Source organism: Geotrypetes seraphini, chromosome 13, assembly GCF_902459505.1.
Source record: "Geotrypetes seraphini chromosome 13, aGeoSer1.1, whole genome shotgun sequence".
Taxonomy (NCBI): Eukaryota; Metazoa; Chordata; class Amphibia; order Gymnophiona; family Dermophiidae; genus Geotrypetes; species Geotrypetes seraphini.
Genome location: NC_047096.1, coordinates 17,710,058 through 17,725,871, shown reverse-complemented (window position 1 = coordinate 17,725,871; position 15,814 = coordinate 17,710,058). Strand labels below are relative to the sequence as shown.

General features: G+C 43.7%; 1 protein-coding gene across 1 annotated transcript in view; it reads right to left on the bottom strand.

Annotated features, from left to right (window-relative positions):
• LOC117347320 (tubulin alpha chain, testis-specific-like) overlaps positions 1 to 8,481 on the bottom strand; it is a 30,727-nt gene extending 22,246 nt beyond the window's left edge. The window contains exon 1 of the mRNA XM_033918087.1: positions 8,328 to 8,481. Coding sequence (XP_033773978.1) covers positions 8,328 to 8,330 — 3 coding nt within the window. The 5' untranslated portion in view covers positions 8,331 to 8,481. The remainder of the gene's footprint in view (positions 1 to 8,327) is intronic.
• Positions 8,482 to 15,814: the final 7,333 nt, after the last annotated feature.

The following is a 15,814-nucleotide window of genomic DNA, read 5'->3' as shown; positions in this document are numbered from 1 at the left end:
AGACTGGTGGGAAAGCTGAGCCTTCTCAAAACCCTTGCAGGGCACCGTGCAGTACCGAGACTCCATTTTGGATGGAATAGCCGGGATCACATAAGGGATCTCCAAATTGCGAAAGAAAGTCTGTTGCAACACTGGATTCAAGGGAAGCCGCAGGGACTCCCGAGGAGGGTAGGGAAGCTCCATCTCCGCCAAATATTCCTTGGTATACTTGGAATCCGACTGGAGTTCCAAGTTTAATGCTTTCCCCATATCCTGAACAAATCTAATAAAGAAGAGGGCCTGCTCTCAGAATGTCCCTCATGGGGAGTGGTCGAACGAGACCTTAAGGCAGCGGAAAAGGAGGGGGAAGCCTCCCTGGAATACTGCACCGGTATATCCATATCCACCATCATGGATGCCGAGGAAGCCCCGCTAAAAGAACGGGGGGAGTCGACAAAAACTTGCACTTAGAAGTCCCCGGAGGGGAGGACTCCGAGGTCTGGGCCACTGAGGTCCGACAATGACTCCCGGAGAACCACATCCCAAAGACAAACCTCGGGAAAAGGAAGCAGGGTCTCCCGAGGCCGGCGCCTTGAGGAGTGGGGTCCCCAATCGGACAGGTGACCGCAGCAGACTCGAGTCTGACAAGGTGAGGTCCGAGGGTTTAATGGACCTGGTAGTGCAAGGACCAGGAGACCTACCCCATCTCAAGGGGGAGTCCCAGGGACACTTTGCAAGGCACCTCAACCGAGGTCGGCTCGAGGGACAAGTGTGCCTTGATGGAAGGGGCGAGGAATCAGATGACAGGCACCGAGACAGACACACCTTGCCCTGAGGAACCTCAACCTGACGCTCAGGTTGGTCCACAGCGTGTGAGGTCGAGGCAGGTGCAAGCTGAGCAAATGCCGAGGAGATGATCGCCTTCAGTACCTCCTCAAATATCGGCACTGTGACCATAGAAGGCAGAGTAGGTGCAGCAGTGCATTCCACCGAGGGCGACCTTGAAGAAGAATATTCCCGTATGGTGGAAGCACGCTTGGGAGGGTGGTCTCGTCAAGGCCGGTGGGACTACACTCACCGTCTGGATGGCCAGAGACTCCAAGGAAGGCTTCTTCGGTAGCTGTACTGAACCTGAAGGAGAAGAGGGGACTTACCCGGAGCCGAGGCCTTCGAGGTCGAGACCGCCGAGGCCTTCGAGGTCGAGGGAGAATTGCCTGGGGCCGAGGTCTTCAAGTCCGACATTGAGGCCGAGACCGGGGTCGAAGCAGGAGAAGCTTCCATGGCTAAAAGCTCCGTAATCCTGGCCCTACGACGGCGAAGAGCCCAAGGTTGGAGAGTGGCACAACGAGGACAAGAGTCCGTCGGGTGGTCTGCACCCAGGCAAAGAATACACCAGCGGTACGGGTCTGTGATGGAAATAACCCGATCGCACTGGGAGCACTTCTTAAACCCAGTAAGAGGCTGGGACATAAGTTTAAGAGACAGCCACGCAAGGCCAAGCGGCCACGGTGAGCCGGGATCCCCCGGTCGCCGAGTCGAAGAAAACAAAAATACACCAACGAGTTAGGAAAATAAAAAACAAACTGCATAGTGACTCCCGAACAAAATAAAGAAGCCGCGGTGCTAGAAAGGCAGAGATGAGAGACAGGGCTTTCTGGCTCCGCGGAAAACTAAGAACTGAAGACCACGAGGAGGGGATGCACCCTCTAGTGGAGCAGGAAGGCACATGCATGCGTGGGCAGCACTAGCAAACTTTGAGATCTTCAATCAAGTTTGCTTGAAAAGCTGTCCGCGACGGTGCTCTGTGGATGACGTCACCCACATGTAGAGAATATGCTGCCTGCTTGTCCTGGGATAAAATTATGATTTCAGCTTACACTAAATTAACTGTTCAGCTCCAGCATTGTTTTCTACCTTTGCTCCCTATAGATCTTAGGCAATCTTCTGGCTATATACAGTTTCAAACACATCCTAACTTGGCCATTTCAAAATACATTATTTTAGTACTTGTAGTTTGCATATGCCTTAAGTTCAATGAGGATAACTATAAAAATCTATGCATACCTAGAGAACATATAGAATGCAATCATATACTACTAAAAATTCTAATATGCTTGAGACAGCCAAGTTTAAGACTTTCAAAAATGTGCATAACAAGAATTATCTAAGATCTATAGGGATCATGCCAGATCTTTGCAGCAAAAAACAAAACAAAACAAAAAACCACACCCAAAAACTGAAATATAGAAATCCTATTTTGACCTTTTCCAAACAAAATGTAGAAACATTCTCTCATTGTATTACTTTTAAAAGATAGTTATAAGCGAGAACATATTGGACCATGTCCATATAGCATAAAAAAATTACATAAATTTGTACAACCAGATGAGTTTAAAAAAGTATTCATATGAAGAAATCATTGGATTAAAGCACAATCGCATATTGTCATTTCTTATAAGTTGGAGTACTCTAGATACATATTGTTCCCAATCTAGGTCAGTCCATTAGACAATGCTACCCCTTCTATAACATTTGTGAACTTACGTCATTCTTATAGTCTTATCATAATTTGAGCTATGTAACAACTAAGAATGTAGCTGCTTGTTCTTACTACTGTTTTTCTTATTGGTTATGATTCCTTTTGTATTTGTTGTAAATTTAATAACATTTTAATTTTAAAAAATATTCAAAGACTAGGCTGAAAACTGACAAACATTCTTGGGATATTTCTGCTGATGGGGAATGAATGACTGCCAAGGAATGATACTTTAAGCTCAGATCACAACCTGGTGAAAGATACCAAACCAATAGAGTATTTGCACATGCTTTTAAATTCAAAGTGGATACTGTATATACTGTAATATGAGATTTTTGGGACAGAAATGGGTGTATCACCTTATATTAGAGTCAGCGCTCCCCCTCCCAGACTTGTTGCAGACCTCAATCAGCCTGCTGTAAGACCTGGTGGGTCGGAAACCCCTCCCCTCCCGGCCGACTGAATTGTTTTACCTCCCTACTGCCTACCTTTTTTAATTCCTGGTGGTCCAGCAGTGTACCAGGCGGTGTTCCACACTCCTGCCCCACACCAAGCCCCTATGAATGGCTACTGCGAGTTCTTGCGGTCCAGTGATGTAGGAGTAAGCTTTTTGCACTCCTGCCTGGCGCCAAGTCGCTCTCTGAATGGCCGCCAACAGTTCGCATGGGACTTGTGAGACCTGGTGGCAGCCATCCAGGGAGTGGCTCAGGGCTGGACAGGAGCACAAAAAGGTCACTCCTGCCCAGTACACCGCTGGGCTGCAAGAACTCGAGGCAGCCATTCAGTGAGGGGCTCAGTGTGGGGCAAGAGCGCAGAAAGATCACTTCTGCCCAGTACACTACTGGACCACAATGGATTCAAAAAGGTGCATGGGTGAAGGCAAAAGAAACACAAAAAAACCAGTTGGCTAGGACATATCCCTCCTGTCCTGTCCTACCACTTGACCACCAGGTCATACAGCAGGCTTGGTAGAGGCCTGCAAGACATCAGGAGAGAGGGAGACAAGGTACAGGGCAGGGTACATGATTACCCCCCCCCCCCAGGCTTATATTAGAGTCAATCTTTTTTCCTCCTTTTGTGGTGGTGGTGGGGGAGAGAATACCTCGACTTATATTCAGAACTTCTTATATTTGAGCATATATGGGAACTAAATCTAGGCATACCTGGCTGTTTTTAGTAATAAAAAGATTAAAAAATACAATACATTACAGAATGCAATCATTTGCTTCAAAATTCTCATACTGGCATTGGTACCAATAATCTACTAGTTAGAGCAGTGGGCTAAAAAAAAACAAAAACAACAACCAGAAGCGAGGGTTCAAATTTTGTTCTTTGATTCTCCTTGACCTTGAGGAAGGTCACTTCACCCCCATTGCTCCTGGGGAAGGGAAATATCTACTGTAACTATTCCCCCTCAACTACTAGTAAAAAGATGTCAGCTAACTCTAATAACTTGCTGCTACCATATTGACTTCTGGCTTCTAGTCAATATGGTAGCAGGTAGTCAATTTGCAGGATCTCTGGTCTGTTCTCAACTTCTTTTCTGGACCTAGCCCAACCATTCTGCCTTCCATCTCCAGTAGGAATACTGAGGGCCCAAGATGAATATTACAGCAGAAGTTTGGAGACGGTATTTTCAGGGTTGACTAAACTGGTGATGGGACAAAAGCGCTCCAGACTTCGGCACGCTGACATTGCAGCGCAGACAATTTGGCGCAAAACCCCAGCATGCTGCCTAAAAAGTTACTTTTAAAGAGCTCTGACTGGGGTGTGTGGGTTTACTTCATACTCTTTGCGCTGCCGCTGGGGGGGGGGGGGGGACTGTGGGGGATGCAACCCACCACATTAGAGAAAACTTAATTCCTAAAAAAAAAAAAAAAAAAAAAAAAGAGTTAAGTTAACTCTATAATGGAAGGTTCCAAACCCCCCCCTCCAACGGCAGCGCGAAGAGTATGAAGCAAACTGGGTGGGGTTCCCCACCCACACCTCACATCTGAGCTCTTTAAAAGTAACTTTTCAGGCCATGCGCACTGGGGTCTTGCGCCAATTTGTCTGCACTGCAATATCAGCATGCCAAAGTCCTGCGCGCGAATGACTATGAACCGACACTCCACACTGTCTCTCAATGGATACGACAAGGAAGCACTGATCAGCAAACCTTTTGAGAGAAGAGTTGCATAGGCCATTTTGAAGTCGTAGGCTCCCTCTGTTTGCAGAGTGAGGTGAGGACCCTCACTGGAGTCTACAGCTATGCCATACCATGCCTTGGAAAAATTAAAATAAAAGCTTCCTCCATGGGTAGAGCCTGTGAAGCCCAGGACATGCCCTCAGAATCCATGAAAGGTTAGGGAGTGCCTAAGATCCATGGGGTACCCAGGAAGCTGGACAGACAATAAGTCTTGGCTCTAAATGCTGTTCTTTACAGATGTGGAAGGCTCAATGATATGTCAGTGGATTCATCTACTGGAGCAACATCTCCCGTTTGGCTTGTGCCTTACATAACATTAGCACTGATAAAGGCCTCTTGGACAGTTGGACAGAAAACAGACCATGGGACCCTCCAGCTGGCTGAAGTACAGGACATCACTAGAAGGTCTTTGTACTCTCTTAAAGGCTTTGAGGACAGCCTCTAAAGCAAGAGTAAGTCATCCACAAAGATCTCACAAAGTTTACCGTGGAAAACGACAGAGGCAAAGTTTGGCCTCAGCCTGACCTGTGAGCACCATCTCCATCCCTGCCAGTTCCCATCCTCGTGGACTATCCTCATTTGCATCAGCCTTGAATGCTTATGGATGTTACATTTAAAAATTATTAAAGTATAAAAGGGGACAATATTCTATACAGCTTTTAGACAGTAAATCAAAGCCTTCCATTTTGATCTGATTTTGGTACAACTTTCCCAAAGATTCAGTTGCCTGCGTTTCTACATCATCTAGGTAGATAATTGGATTGACTTTCAGACATGGGTGTAGAAGAGAATCTTCAGCACTGTAGTAGATGAACAGGAAAATAAGTACCCATTAAGTACTGGAAATGCAAGTCACACAGGGTGGCTCATTTTGTCATTTGGTTGGACTGAACTGTATTTTTCTATTTGGAATTTTAGTTGTTACTGTTCTGAAAGATTAAACAATATGAAAAAAAAAAAATACTGGAAATGCCCCTTGATGCCAGTAATGATGGATGAATCTGCTGCAGTTAACAGTGGAGAATGACATGGGGACAAATTTTCACCCATCCCCACGGGGGTTACTAGCCCTGCCCCATTCCTGTAAGCTCTGCCTTAACCGCACAAGCCTCAGACACTTATGATTTTAAAGTGTTTGAGGCTTGTACAGATAAGGACAGAGCTTATGCATTGGTGGAATGAGGCATTATGACATCACAATCTGAGCTCTAGAATGTTGCTATTTATGATTTCAAAGTGTTTGAGGCTTGTGCATATGAAGAAAGAGCTTATGCATTGGTGGAATGAGGCATTATGACATCACAATCTGAGCTCTAGAATGTTGCTATTTATGATTTCAAAGTGTTTGAGGCTTGTGCATATGAAGAAAGAGCTTATGCATTGGTAGAATGAGGCATTATGACATCACAATCTGAGCTCTAGAATGTTGCTACTTATGATTTCAAAGTGTTTTGAGGCTTGTGCAGATGAGGACAGAGTTTGCAGGAATGGGGAAGGGATAGGAAAAGAACTCGCAGGAATGGGAAAATTGAGTTCCTGTGGGGACAGGGGAAAATTTGGCCCTGTGCCAATCTCTAGTTAACAGTTTAATACTTGGACACCTGGGCCCCTGACAGGACATTGCAAGTAATACTTGTCCAATTAGCAGACAAGACTTGTTGCCATATCAAAGGCAGACGAGACACAAATATCATTTAACAGTAGTTCATTTAAATCCAAAAGCAGCTTCTGCAGGTTTCTTTTTTAATCATTAAATTCAGTTGCCAATTGTCTAAGATTTGTTATTTTTTTACATATTGATACTATTATAAATGCTGTTCTTATTGAAACAGCCTGTTTTAAGACTAGCTAGAGAATGACACGAGAACATTCGTCCTTATCCCATGGTTAACCACAGATTAACCCTGTGTCATTCTCTATGTCATTCTCTAGTTCACAGTACAATGTGGCTACAAAATCTGAAGAAGCTTGGAGTACACAAGAAAAGCTATGCCAGTATTTTATTAATATAAATGCAAAAGGCTTAATTTATTTGGAATCCTTGTGACAGCATTTAGAAAAATTTAAACTTTTTGCTGCTAAACAAAATTTTAAAGGGGCAATATGTACGATTAGTAGTTTCTGAAAAGTCATCTGAAAAAACTACTGGGTATTCCAGACATCTATCACCCTTGGCATTTAATCAGTAACGTGCTTATATCTAAACATTCCTGTTCGTTGGAGCAGTGTGGATGCCCGCCATGTTTAGAAAGTTGTCTACATCTAAACATTAGCAGTACAGGTTTCACCTGTAGAAACCAGTTTTATGGTACTGGAGAAGCTGAGAAACCATATCAAAAATGGCTCTATAAACACTGTCATGCTCATAAGAACATAAGAATTGCCGCTGTTGGGTCAGACTCAGTGGTCCATCGTGCCCAGCAGTCCGCTCTCACGGCAGCCCTTGGGTCAAAGACCAGCGCCCTGAGATTAGCCCTACCTACGTACATTCTGGTTCAGCAGGAACTTGTCTAGCAAGGAGTGGCCTAGGAGTAGAGCTGCTGCCTGAACACCCTGAGGTTGTGGGACTAATCCTGGCATTGCTCCTTGTGACCCTGGGCAAGTCATTGCCCCCAAGTACAAAATAAGTGTATATATAAACAGTTTTGAATGTGTAGTGCAAAAAAATAAAAAGGCACTATATAAGAGTCCCATCCCCTTTCCTCAGACCCTGCAAGTTACGTTTAGAGATCTGCAAAGTTAACCGTCTGGCCAAAAGCGAGGCTGTAATACTCGGCGCCACCCCTAATTTCCTGCATGTGACGTCAGCAGACTTTTTGATCTGTCAGGGCTAGAGGAGGAGCTAAAAGAGGTCTGGTCACCTATTAATTCCAGAAGCTACCAATATCTCCCGTGCGTCAGGTATACCGCGATCTTTGACCCCTCCCAGAAACTACAGAATCCTAAAGGTCTCCCGTGTAAAATAGAAAACAGGATGGGCCATGTCCCGACTAACTTTTTACTCAACGCAGCATCGGAAACGAGGGGGGGGGGGGCGGGAGCGGAAAGAACCGAGTTTGCTTTATTTGCGCCCCCCCCCTCCATCCACCAAATGTATTTCGTGATCCAAGAGACTACCCCCCACCCAAACCCCGCTATCTGGAGGACAAAAACTGGAAAACGATCCACATTTGATCACTGGCGCGAGACAAGAAAAAGCTTTTCACGCCTTTCGACCTCACCCTTCCCCCCTCCCTCCCCTCCCCGCAATCATAAAGACGAGTCAGCAAACAAAATGCCGGGAAGAAGACGCAATACTGAACTCTTATATAAGAGCATCCTGCCCACCTTCACAGCCACTACACTAGTTAACGATATTAACTTTCACCACCAAGTAACAGTGCAAGAAAGAGAGAAAAGTGAGCACGCACTACTCACAAAGTAGCATTGCTCAGTTAAAGATCCTCTTAAAGCCAACTTTTTATTATTTAACCAGCCTTTTTTTTTTTTTTGCTACAGCGTGTTACAGAGTAACGCTCAGTTCTGCTCTCCGGTCGGTGACAAGCGTCACCAGCGACTTCAGTGAAACTTTGTAACACGGGCTCGGCTCCTTTGGCGCCATTTCGGTGGGCGGTCGCTACTCACCATTTTCGCGGCCGAACGGTTCAGCAGAAAGAGGGAGGAGGGGGGCAAAAAAAACAAAACAGTGGCGACGGGTGGGTGATTTAAAAACTCAGTAAGGGAGTGGAAACGCGGGGGGGGGGGGCGCGCGCTTTCCGCTCGGCTCCGTCGACTGCAGACGCGCTACGGGTCTCCGCCAACACAGCAAAATCGGAGCAGGCGTCTTCGCGGGCCCTTTTTATAGCGACCTCGAGGCGCGTCACAGTCCGTGCGCGAGGTCTATTGGGCCGGGGAGACGCTCGGGTCGCTGCCATTGGTTGGCAATTTCTGCTGCGGTCAACTATTGGGCGGTTTGTAAAGTTGGCAGGAAGGGATGGGGGGGGGGAGTAGATAACTCGGCAGTGGCCTGAGGGGTTGGAGTTCGGATTCCTCCCCCTAGGAGGAGGCGAGTTGTGAGCTGCGCTTTCGCTTTGTCATCGTCACTGATGGATTGTACAAAGCCTGGCTTTCCCCTCAACTATTCCTGATTGAGCTGGTTTTTCCGAGGCAGGAAAGAACAAAAAATAGTTTATGATCTCCGCCCTCTTTAGAAGAGACACCACTCTAATTTTACATCAACTCAAACAGAATAAACTTAAAAGCAGGCTCTCTGAACTATTCTTACCAATTGAGAGGAAAACTGCAATAAGGGTTCGTCCTCGACGCCCTGCCAACATTTTAGTTTAATACCAGCTGAACTTTACAGTCTATGACCCAGAAATATCAAAGAAGAGACAAGCTAAATTAATCATGTATTTTTAATGGATAGAACTAATGGGCCGTTCAGGTCTTTATCTGCCCTCATTTCCCATGTTATTGTAAGCTGCTCAGCTTTAAAGCAGTGGTTCCCAACCCTGTCCTGGAGGACCACCAGGCCCATCGGGTTTTCAGGCTAGCCCTAATGAATATGCATGAGAGAGATTTGCATATAATGGAAGTGACAGGCATGCAAATCTGCTTCATGCATATTCATTAGGGCTAGCCTGAAAACCCGATGGGCCTGGCGGTCCTCCAGGACAGGTTTGGGAACCACCGCTTTAAAGCAATGGGTGAGATCTGGGGAATGAAATTCCCCAAAACTCAGCCTGCTGCTTTTTCAGATGTCAAAGGGCACATAACAGTCCCCCCACCACCCCTTACTGGGGGAAAATGCCCCTCTTGCCCTAGTTATGACCAGCGAAAAGCTGAGTTGTTCTCGCCTTATTACCTGGACAGGCTTGTAATTCTAATTTTCTTAGAAAAAAATAAAGCTGCAATTCTATGCGGATACTGTATTTAGGGCAAAACCAAGCCATATTGAACATCGGTCCTAGTAACCCTAGCATCAGAGCCAAAAATAGTAGGATTAAATCTGTAAAGTGCATGTTGCCCAACCCAGCTTCAAGTACTAGAGAGCTAGGGGGTCATATATTATAATAATCATTATAGTTTAATACTCAGTGCACAATATTTTATCTAACTTTAAACAACTTTTCTTGAATTCTACCCCCCCCCCCTTAAAATGTACACATACAGAAAGAGTGCACCATACAGGGGATGGATTCAAAAAGGCACTAAAATTACATCTTGAAAAGATCAATAATCTCTCCTGTGATGCTATTCCCAACTCCCCTCCCCTATAAAAATAAAGTTGTCTTATTTTGTTGCACACAGTAGGCCAGAAGGACCCAATATAACAAAAATGTATTTGTTAATGACTGCTAATAAAGGAACTTTACAACGAAAAGCCATGGTGGACCTGAGCCTTCTCTCTCCTGGCATTCTGGCTTTATTGCCCCTCCCCCCCTTTCTGATGATCCAGTATCTCAGTCTCTCAATCCTCCCATGAGAATAAATAAACCTCTGTCCTTTGATAATCTCCCTCCCCCCCCCACACCTCCCCTTCCTTCTACTAGCACCTGATTTACTAAAGAACATAAGAACTGTCATCACCGGATCAGACCCTGGGTCCATCAAGTCGGGTGATCCGCTCACGCGGAGGCCCAGCCAGGTGCGACCTGGCAAAAACTTAGTCACCAGTATCTCTCTATTTGCCTTCCAAGGAGATGTGCATCTAACTTGCCCTTAAATCCTAGAATGGTGGGTTCCGCAGCAATCTCCACCGGGAGAGCGTTCCAGGTGTCCACCACCCGCTGTGTGAAGCACAACTTCCTGGCATTTGTCCTGGGCTTGTCCCCCCTCAGCTTCAGTCCATGACCTCTTGTCCTAGAGGAAAAATCTGTCTTGGGAGTCATGGAATCACACATCTAAGGCAGCTGCTCCTATCCTAGCTTGCCTATGCCTTAATCCTGCTCTGTCTACAGTAACAGTTTCAATACAAATAAACTGGGCAAAGTGATGGGGCCGGATGGCATATATCTAAGGGTACCATAGGGATTTAGGAAAGTTCTGGTGGCTATGCTGGCTGACCTTTTCAATGCTTATCTAGGATCAGAAGTGGTACCGGAGAAGGCGGATGTGGTCCCCCTCCACAAAAGTGGAAATAGGAAGAAGTAGGGAGCTACAGCCGGTAAGTCTGATTTCTGTAGTAAGTAAATTAATAGAAACTGGTTTAAGAGATATTTGGAGTATTGAGATTAAGCATGAAATTTCTGCATCTCAATGGCCACGAATTTGGTCTTGGAGGATGAAATGTACGGTGTCAGCATCTATGAGACAAACTTGGTTTTTTCTGTTGCACAGAGCGTTGTGGACCCCTGTTAGGTTACAAAAAATAGATAGTTCTTTGTCTAATAGATGTTGGCATTGCCATTTAGAGGCAGGAACTTTAGATCATTTATTGTTTCATTGCCCATTTATTATGAATTTTTGGAAATCAATTTGGGACCAAATTAATAATTTATTAGATAACCCGGTGGCATTATCCTATGATACTGTGATATTTGGTATGGAAACGAGAGCCAAAAGTCAGATTTCTGCAAATAACAATAAATTATTACTTATAATGACTGGAGTTGCCATTCAGCAAATCACATTTAATTGGAAGGATTGGAGGAGATTAAATTACAACTTCTGGTGGAACTCTTTATGCCATATATATAAAATGGAAAGGTTTATTGCAATACAGCGGGGTTATCTTAAAAAGTTTCAGGATGTGTGGAAACCATTAACGAAATATTGTAATGATTAATTTAAAATTGGTTCCCTTATATTATTTGTTAATTTAAGGTGCAGGGAGGGGGGTATTTTATTATCACATGTTTTATATGATAATGAAATATATGGGAGGGAGGGGTTGGGATAGGGATGGGGATAAGAATTTGTGAGATGTGTCAATGATTATTTCTAAGTGATGTATTTATTGTTTATGTGATTGAATATATTTTAACACTTAATGTAATCTTGAAAATGGATTAAAAATATTAAAAAAAAAAGAAACTCTTTCAAAACAGAGAATAATGATATTTCTAGAATCCAGTGGATTACAGGACCCTAGGCAACATGGATTCACTAGAGGTAGGTCTTGTCAGACAAATCTGACCAATTTCAATGACTGGGCTGGTGACCAGAGAGTTAGGTAGAGGGAGAGCACTAGATGTACTGTATTTAGATTTTAGCAAAGCCATAGACAGTTTTCCACAAAGGTGTCTAATAAGCCGAAGTGATGGACTGGGTTATGAGCATTTTGACTGGAAGGCAGCAGAGGGTAGTGGTAAATAGAGATTGTTCTGAGGAAAGGGATGTTACCAGTGGTATGCCGCAAGAAGGTTTGGTTCTTGGACCTGTTATTTTTAACATTTTGGTAAGCGATATTGCTGAAGTGCCCTCTGGTAACATTTACCTCCTTGTGGATGATACCAACATCTGCAATAGAGTTGACATCTCTGATGTTGTGAATAACATGAGGAAGCACCAAGCAAAGCTTGAAGAATGGTCCAGAATTTGGCAACTAAGATTTAAATGCTAAGAAATGGAAGGTCATGCATTTGGGCTGCAAAAACCCAAGGGAATGGTACAGTTTAGGGGTGAAGAACTTGCACGACAGAAGGGCGGGACTTGGGTGTGATAGTATGTGATGATCTTAAGGTGAGAGAAAGATAAGATAAGACGATGGCAAAAGCTAAAAGGATGCGTGGATGTATAGGGAGATGAACGGCCAGTAGGAAAAAGGAGGTATTGAAGCCCCTGTATAAAACTCTGGTAAGATCTCATTTAGAATAGTGTGTACGGTTCTGGAGACCGCACCTTCAAAAAGATATAAACAAGATGGAATCGATCCAGAGGAAAGCTACTAAAATAGTCAGGGGTCTTCGTCATAAGGTGTACAGGGACAGACTTGAAAGATCTCAATATGTATACTTTGAAGGAAAGGCGGGAGAGGGGAGATATGATAAAAGACATTTAAATGCGCATTAAAATAATACAATGAGGGGGCATAGGGTGAATGTGAAAGGGGATAGACTCGGAAGCAACCTTAGAAAATACTTTTTCACTGAAAGGGTGGTGAATGCTTGGAACAGACTCCCGGTAGAGGTGTAGAGATGAGAAGTATATCTGAATTCAAGAAAGCTTAAGACAAGTATGTTGAATCTATAAAGAAGGGACAGTAAATGGCATGGTGAGGCAGACTAGATAGGCTATATGGTCTTTATCTGCCTTCATTTTTCTAAAAGTTACAGGTATTCTACTTCCTCCATACCTCATTCAATCTTTAAATACAGGTGGGCTGGGTTCTAATATATGCCCCTTTTACAAAACCACGAAAGCAGTTTTTAGTGCCGGCTGGTGCACTGATTATTCTGCACTGCTACCGATGCTCATAGAGTTCCTCTGAGCGGTGGGAGCAGCGCAGAGCATTCAGCACGCCAGCCTGTGCTAAAAAAAATGCTTCCGTGGTTTTGTAAAAAGGGTGGGGGAGGGGTTATAACTTTAGTGCAAATATGTTCTGGGAAGCTTTCAGCCTCTTTTACGAAACTGCGATAGCAGTTTCTAGTGCAGAGAGCCACGCTGAATGGCCCATGCTGCTCCCGACGCTCACCTTACCAAGACCGATGAATATACCACCCCAGCAAGGGCATGACAAATTAAATTCTCTATCACCTCGACCACCACCAATCTGTCTTACTTATCTCTTTAGATCTACAATCGGCATTTGACATGATAGATCATAAGCTTCTTTTGTCTCGTCTGAGTGAAATTGGCAATAAAGACCAGGTCTTGGACTGGTCTTCATTTTTTTTTTATAGATCGTTCTTCTAAGGTAGTGTTTAATTCTACATTGTCTGACTCATTTACAACTGATTATGGGATTCCTCAGGGTTCTATTTTATCTCCCTTACTTTTCAATATTTTTCTGGACCCCTTTTTAACATTAGAGCAATCTATCGGGTTTACAATGTTCGCCTATGCAGATGATGTTCAACTAAATACACCCGATAGATCTAAATAATCCTTCAGAAATAAAGCTTATAAACCAAAAATTGGAAAAGATTAACTCTTGGTTGGGCGTACACATGCTTTCGTTGAACATTGAAAAATCCAAAGTAATGATTTTTTCCAACAAGGAAGGACTTTCTTTGCAGTCTCCTCTTACATTCAAATCTCAATCTATTAAGGCCGTACCTTCACTTAAATTACTTGGAGGAATGGGCATTGACATGGCAGTTGAGGTTCAATATGGATGAGTGTAAAGTGATGCATGTCGGTAACAAAAATCTCATGCACGAATACAGGATGTCTAGGGCGGTACTTGGAGAGACCTCCCAGGAAAGGGACTTGGGAGTTCTGATCGACAAGTTGATGAAGCCGTCCACACAATGTGCGGCGGCAGCAAAAAGGGCAAACAGAATGCTAGGAATGATAAAGAAGGGGATCACGAACAGATCAGAGAAGGTTATCATGCCGCTGTACCGGGCCATGGTACGCCCTCACCTGGAGTCCAGCACTCGAAAGGGTCCAGAGAAGAGCAACTAAGATGGTTAAGGGGCTGGAGGAGTTGCCGTACAGCGAAAGATTAGAGAAACTGGGCCTCTTCTCCCTTGAACAGAGGAGATTGAGAGGGGACATGATCGAAACATTCAAGGTACTGAAGGGGATAGACTTAGTAGATAAGGACAGGTTGTTCACCCTCTCCAAGGTAGGGAGAACAAGAGGGCACTCTCTAAAGTTGAAAGGGGATAGATTCCGTACAAACGTAAGGAAGTTCTTCTTCACCCAGAGAGTGGTAGAAAGCTGGAACGCTCTTCCAGAGGCTGTTATAGGGGAAAACACCTCCAAGGATTCAAGACAAAGTTAGACAAGTTTCTGCTGAACAGGAACGTGCGCTGGTGGGGCTAGTCTCAGGGTGCTGGGCGTGAGCGGGCTGCTGGGCATAATGGACCACTGGTCTGACTCAGCAGTGCAAATTCTTATGTTCTTAATTTAACTATCATCTTCATATCAGTACAGTGGTCCAACGTTGTTTCTCTAGGCTTCGTATGATCAGATCATTATCGAAACTATTAGATGCCGCATCCTTGAACGTTTTGATTCACTCCCTCGTGATCTTGTGCATTGACTATTGTAATGCCCTTTATAAAGGTATAACCAAAAAAGAAATACGAGGACTTCAGATAATACAAAATGCATACCATGGTTATTATTGCTGTTGTACTTACTGTTGCTTAATAAAATAGATTTAAACATTAAAAAAAAAAAAAAAATCATATTCAATGCAAAGAAATTTGACCATGTTATAACCCCCTTGTTGCAAGAAGTCCACTGGTTGCCAGTGGAACACAGAATCACTTACAAAATTCTTTTGGTAACATTTAAGACTAGACAAAACAATCAACCGGAATTTATAAATAATCTTCTTACCGCTTATATTCCTTCTAGGTCCCTAAGATCAACAGCTAAATAACCTTTTCTTTATACCGTCACTGAAGTTTATATATACAATGAGATCTACCATCTTTTCTGTCACTGCCCCCCCTCTCTTTGGAATAGTATTCCAAATTATTTACGCGAAGAATCAAATCTTAATAATTTTAAGACGAAGCTAAAGACATTTCTCTTCCTTGATGCCTTTGAGGCCTGACTGTCCTTTTAAGGGCAATTGAGTGAAAACACTACTGAGCTTATAGCAGCCCTCCCTCTTGTTTTTTTCCTTAATTGTTTTCTTTTACTTTGCCTAATGTAGTTCTTGCCTTTTACCTTATGTTCCTGTTTGTCTGTGTTTTTAATAGTTTTTAAAAGTTATTATAGCTATAGTTTGGTGACATATTGTCACTTTAAACTTGTATTTTAGCTAAAGTTTGTCCTTTGTTTTTACAAATTTGTACACCGCCTAGATTGGGCGGTATAAGAAATTTTTAAATAAACTTGAAACTTGAATAAAGTAATGCCTTGGGTGTTTGAGGTCTGGTAATTAAATTTACTTGATATAAGTTTGTTCTCCATTACATGACAATTAGTTTATTGAACAAATTCAATTTTTTTCCTTATTCTAGTCGATCCGAGAGACATTGACATTACAAACGTATGCCAAATTT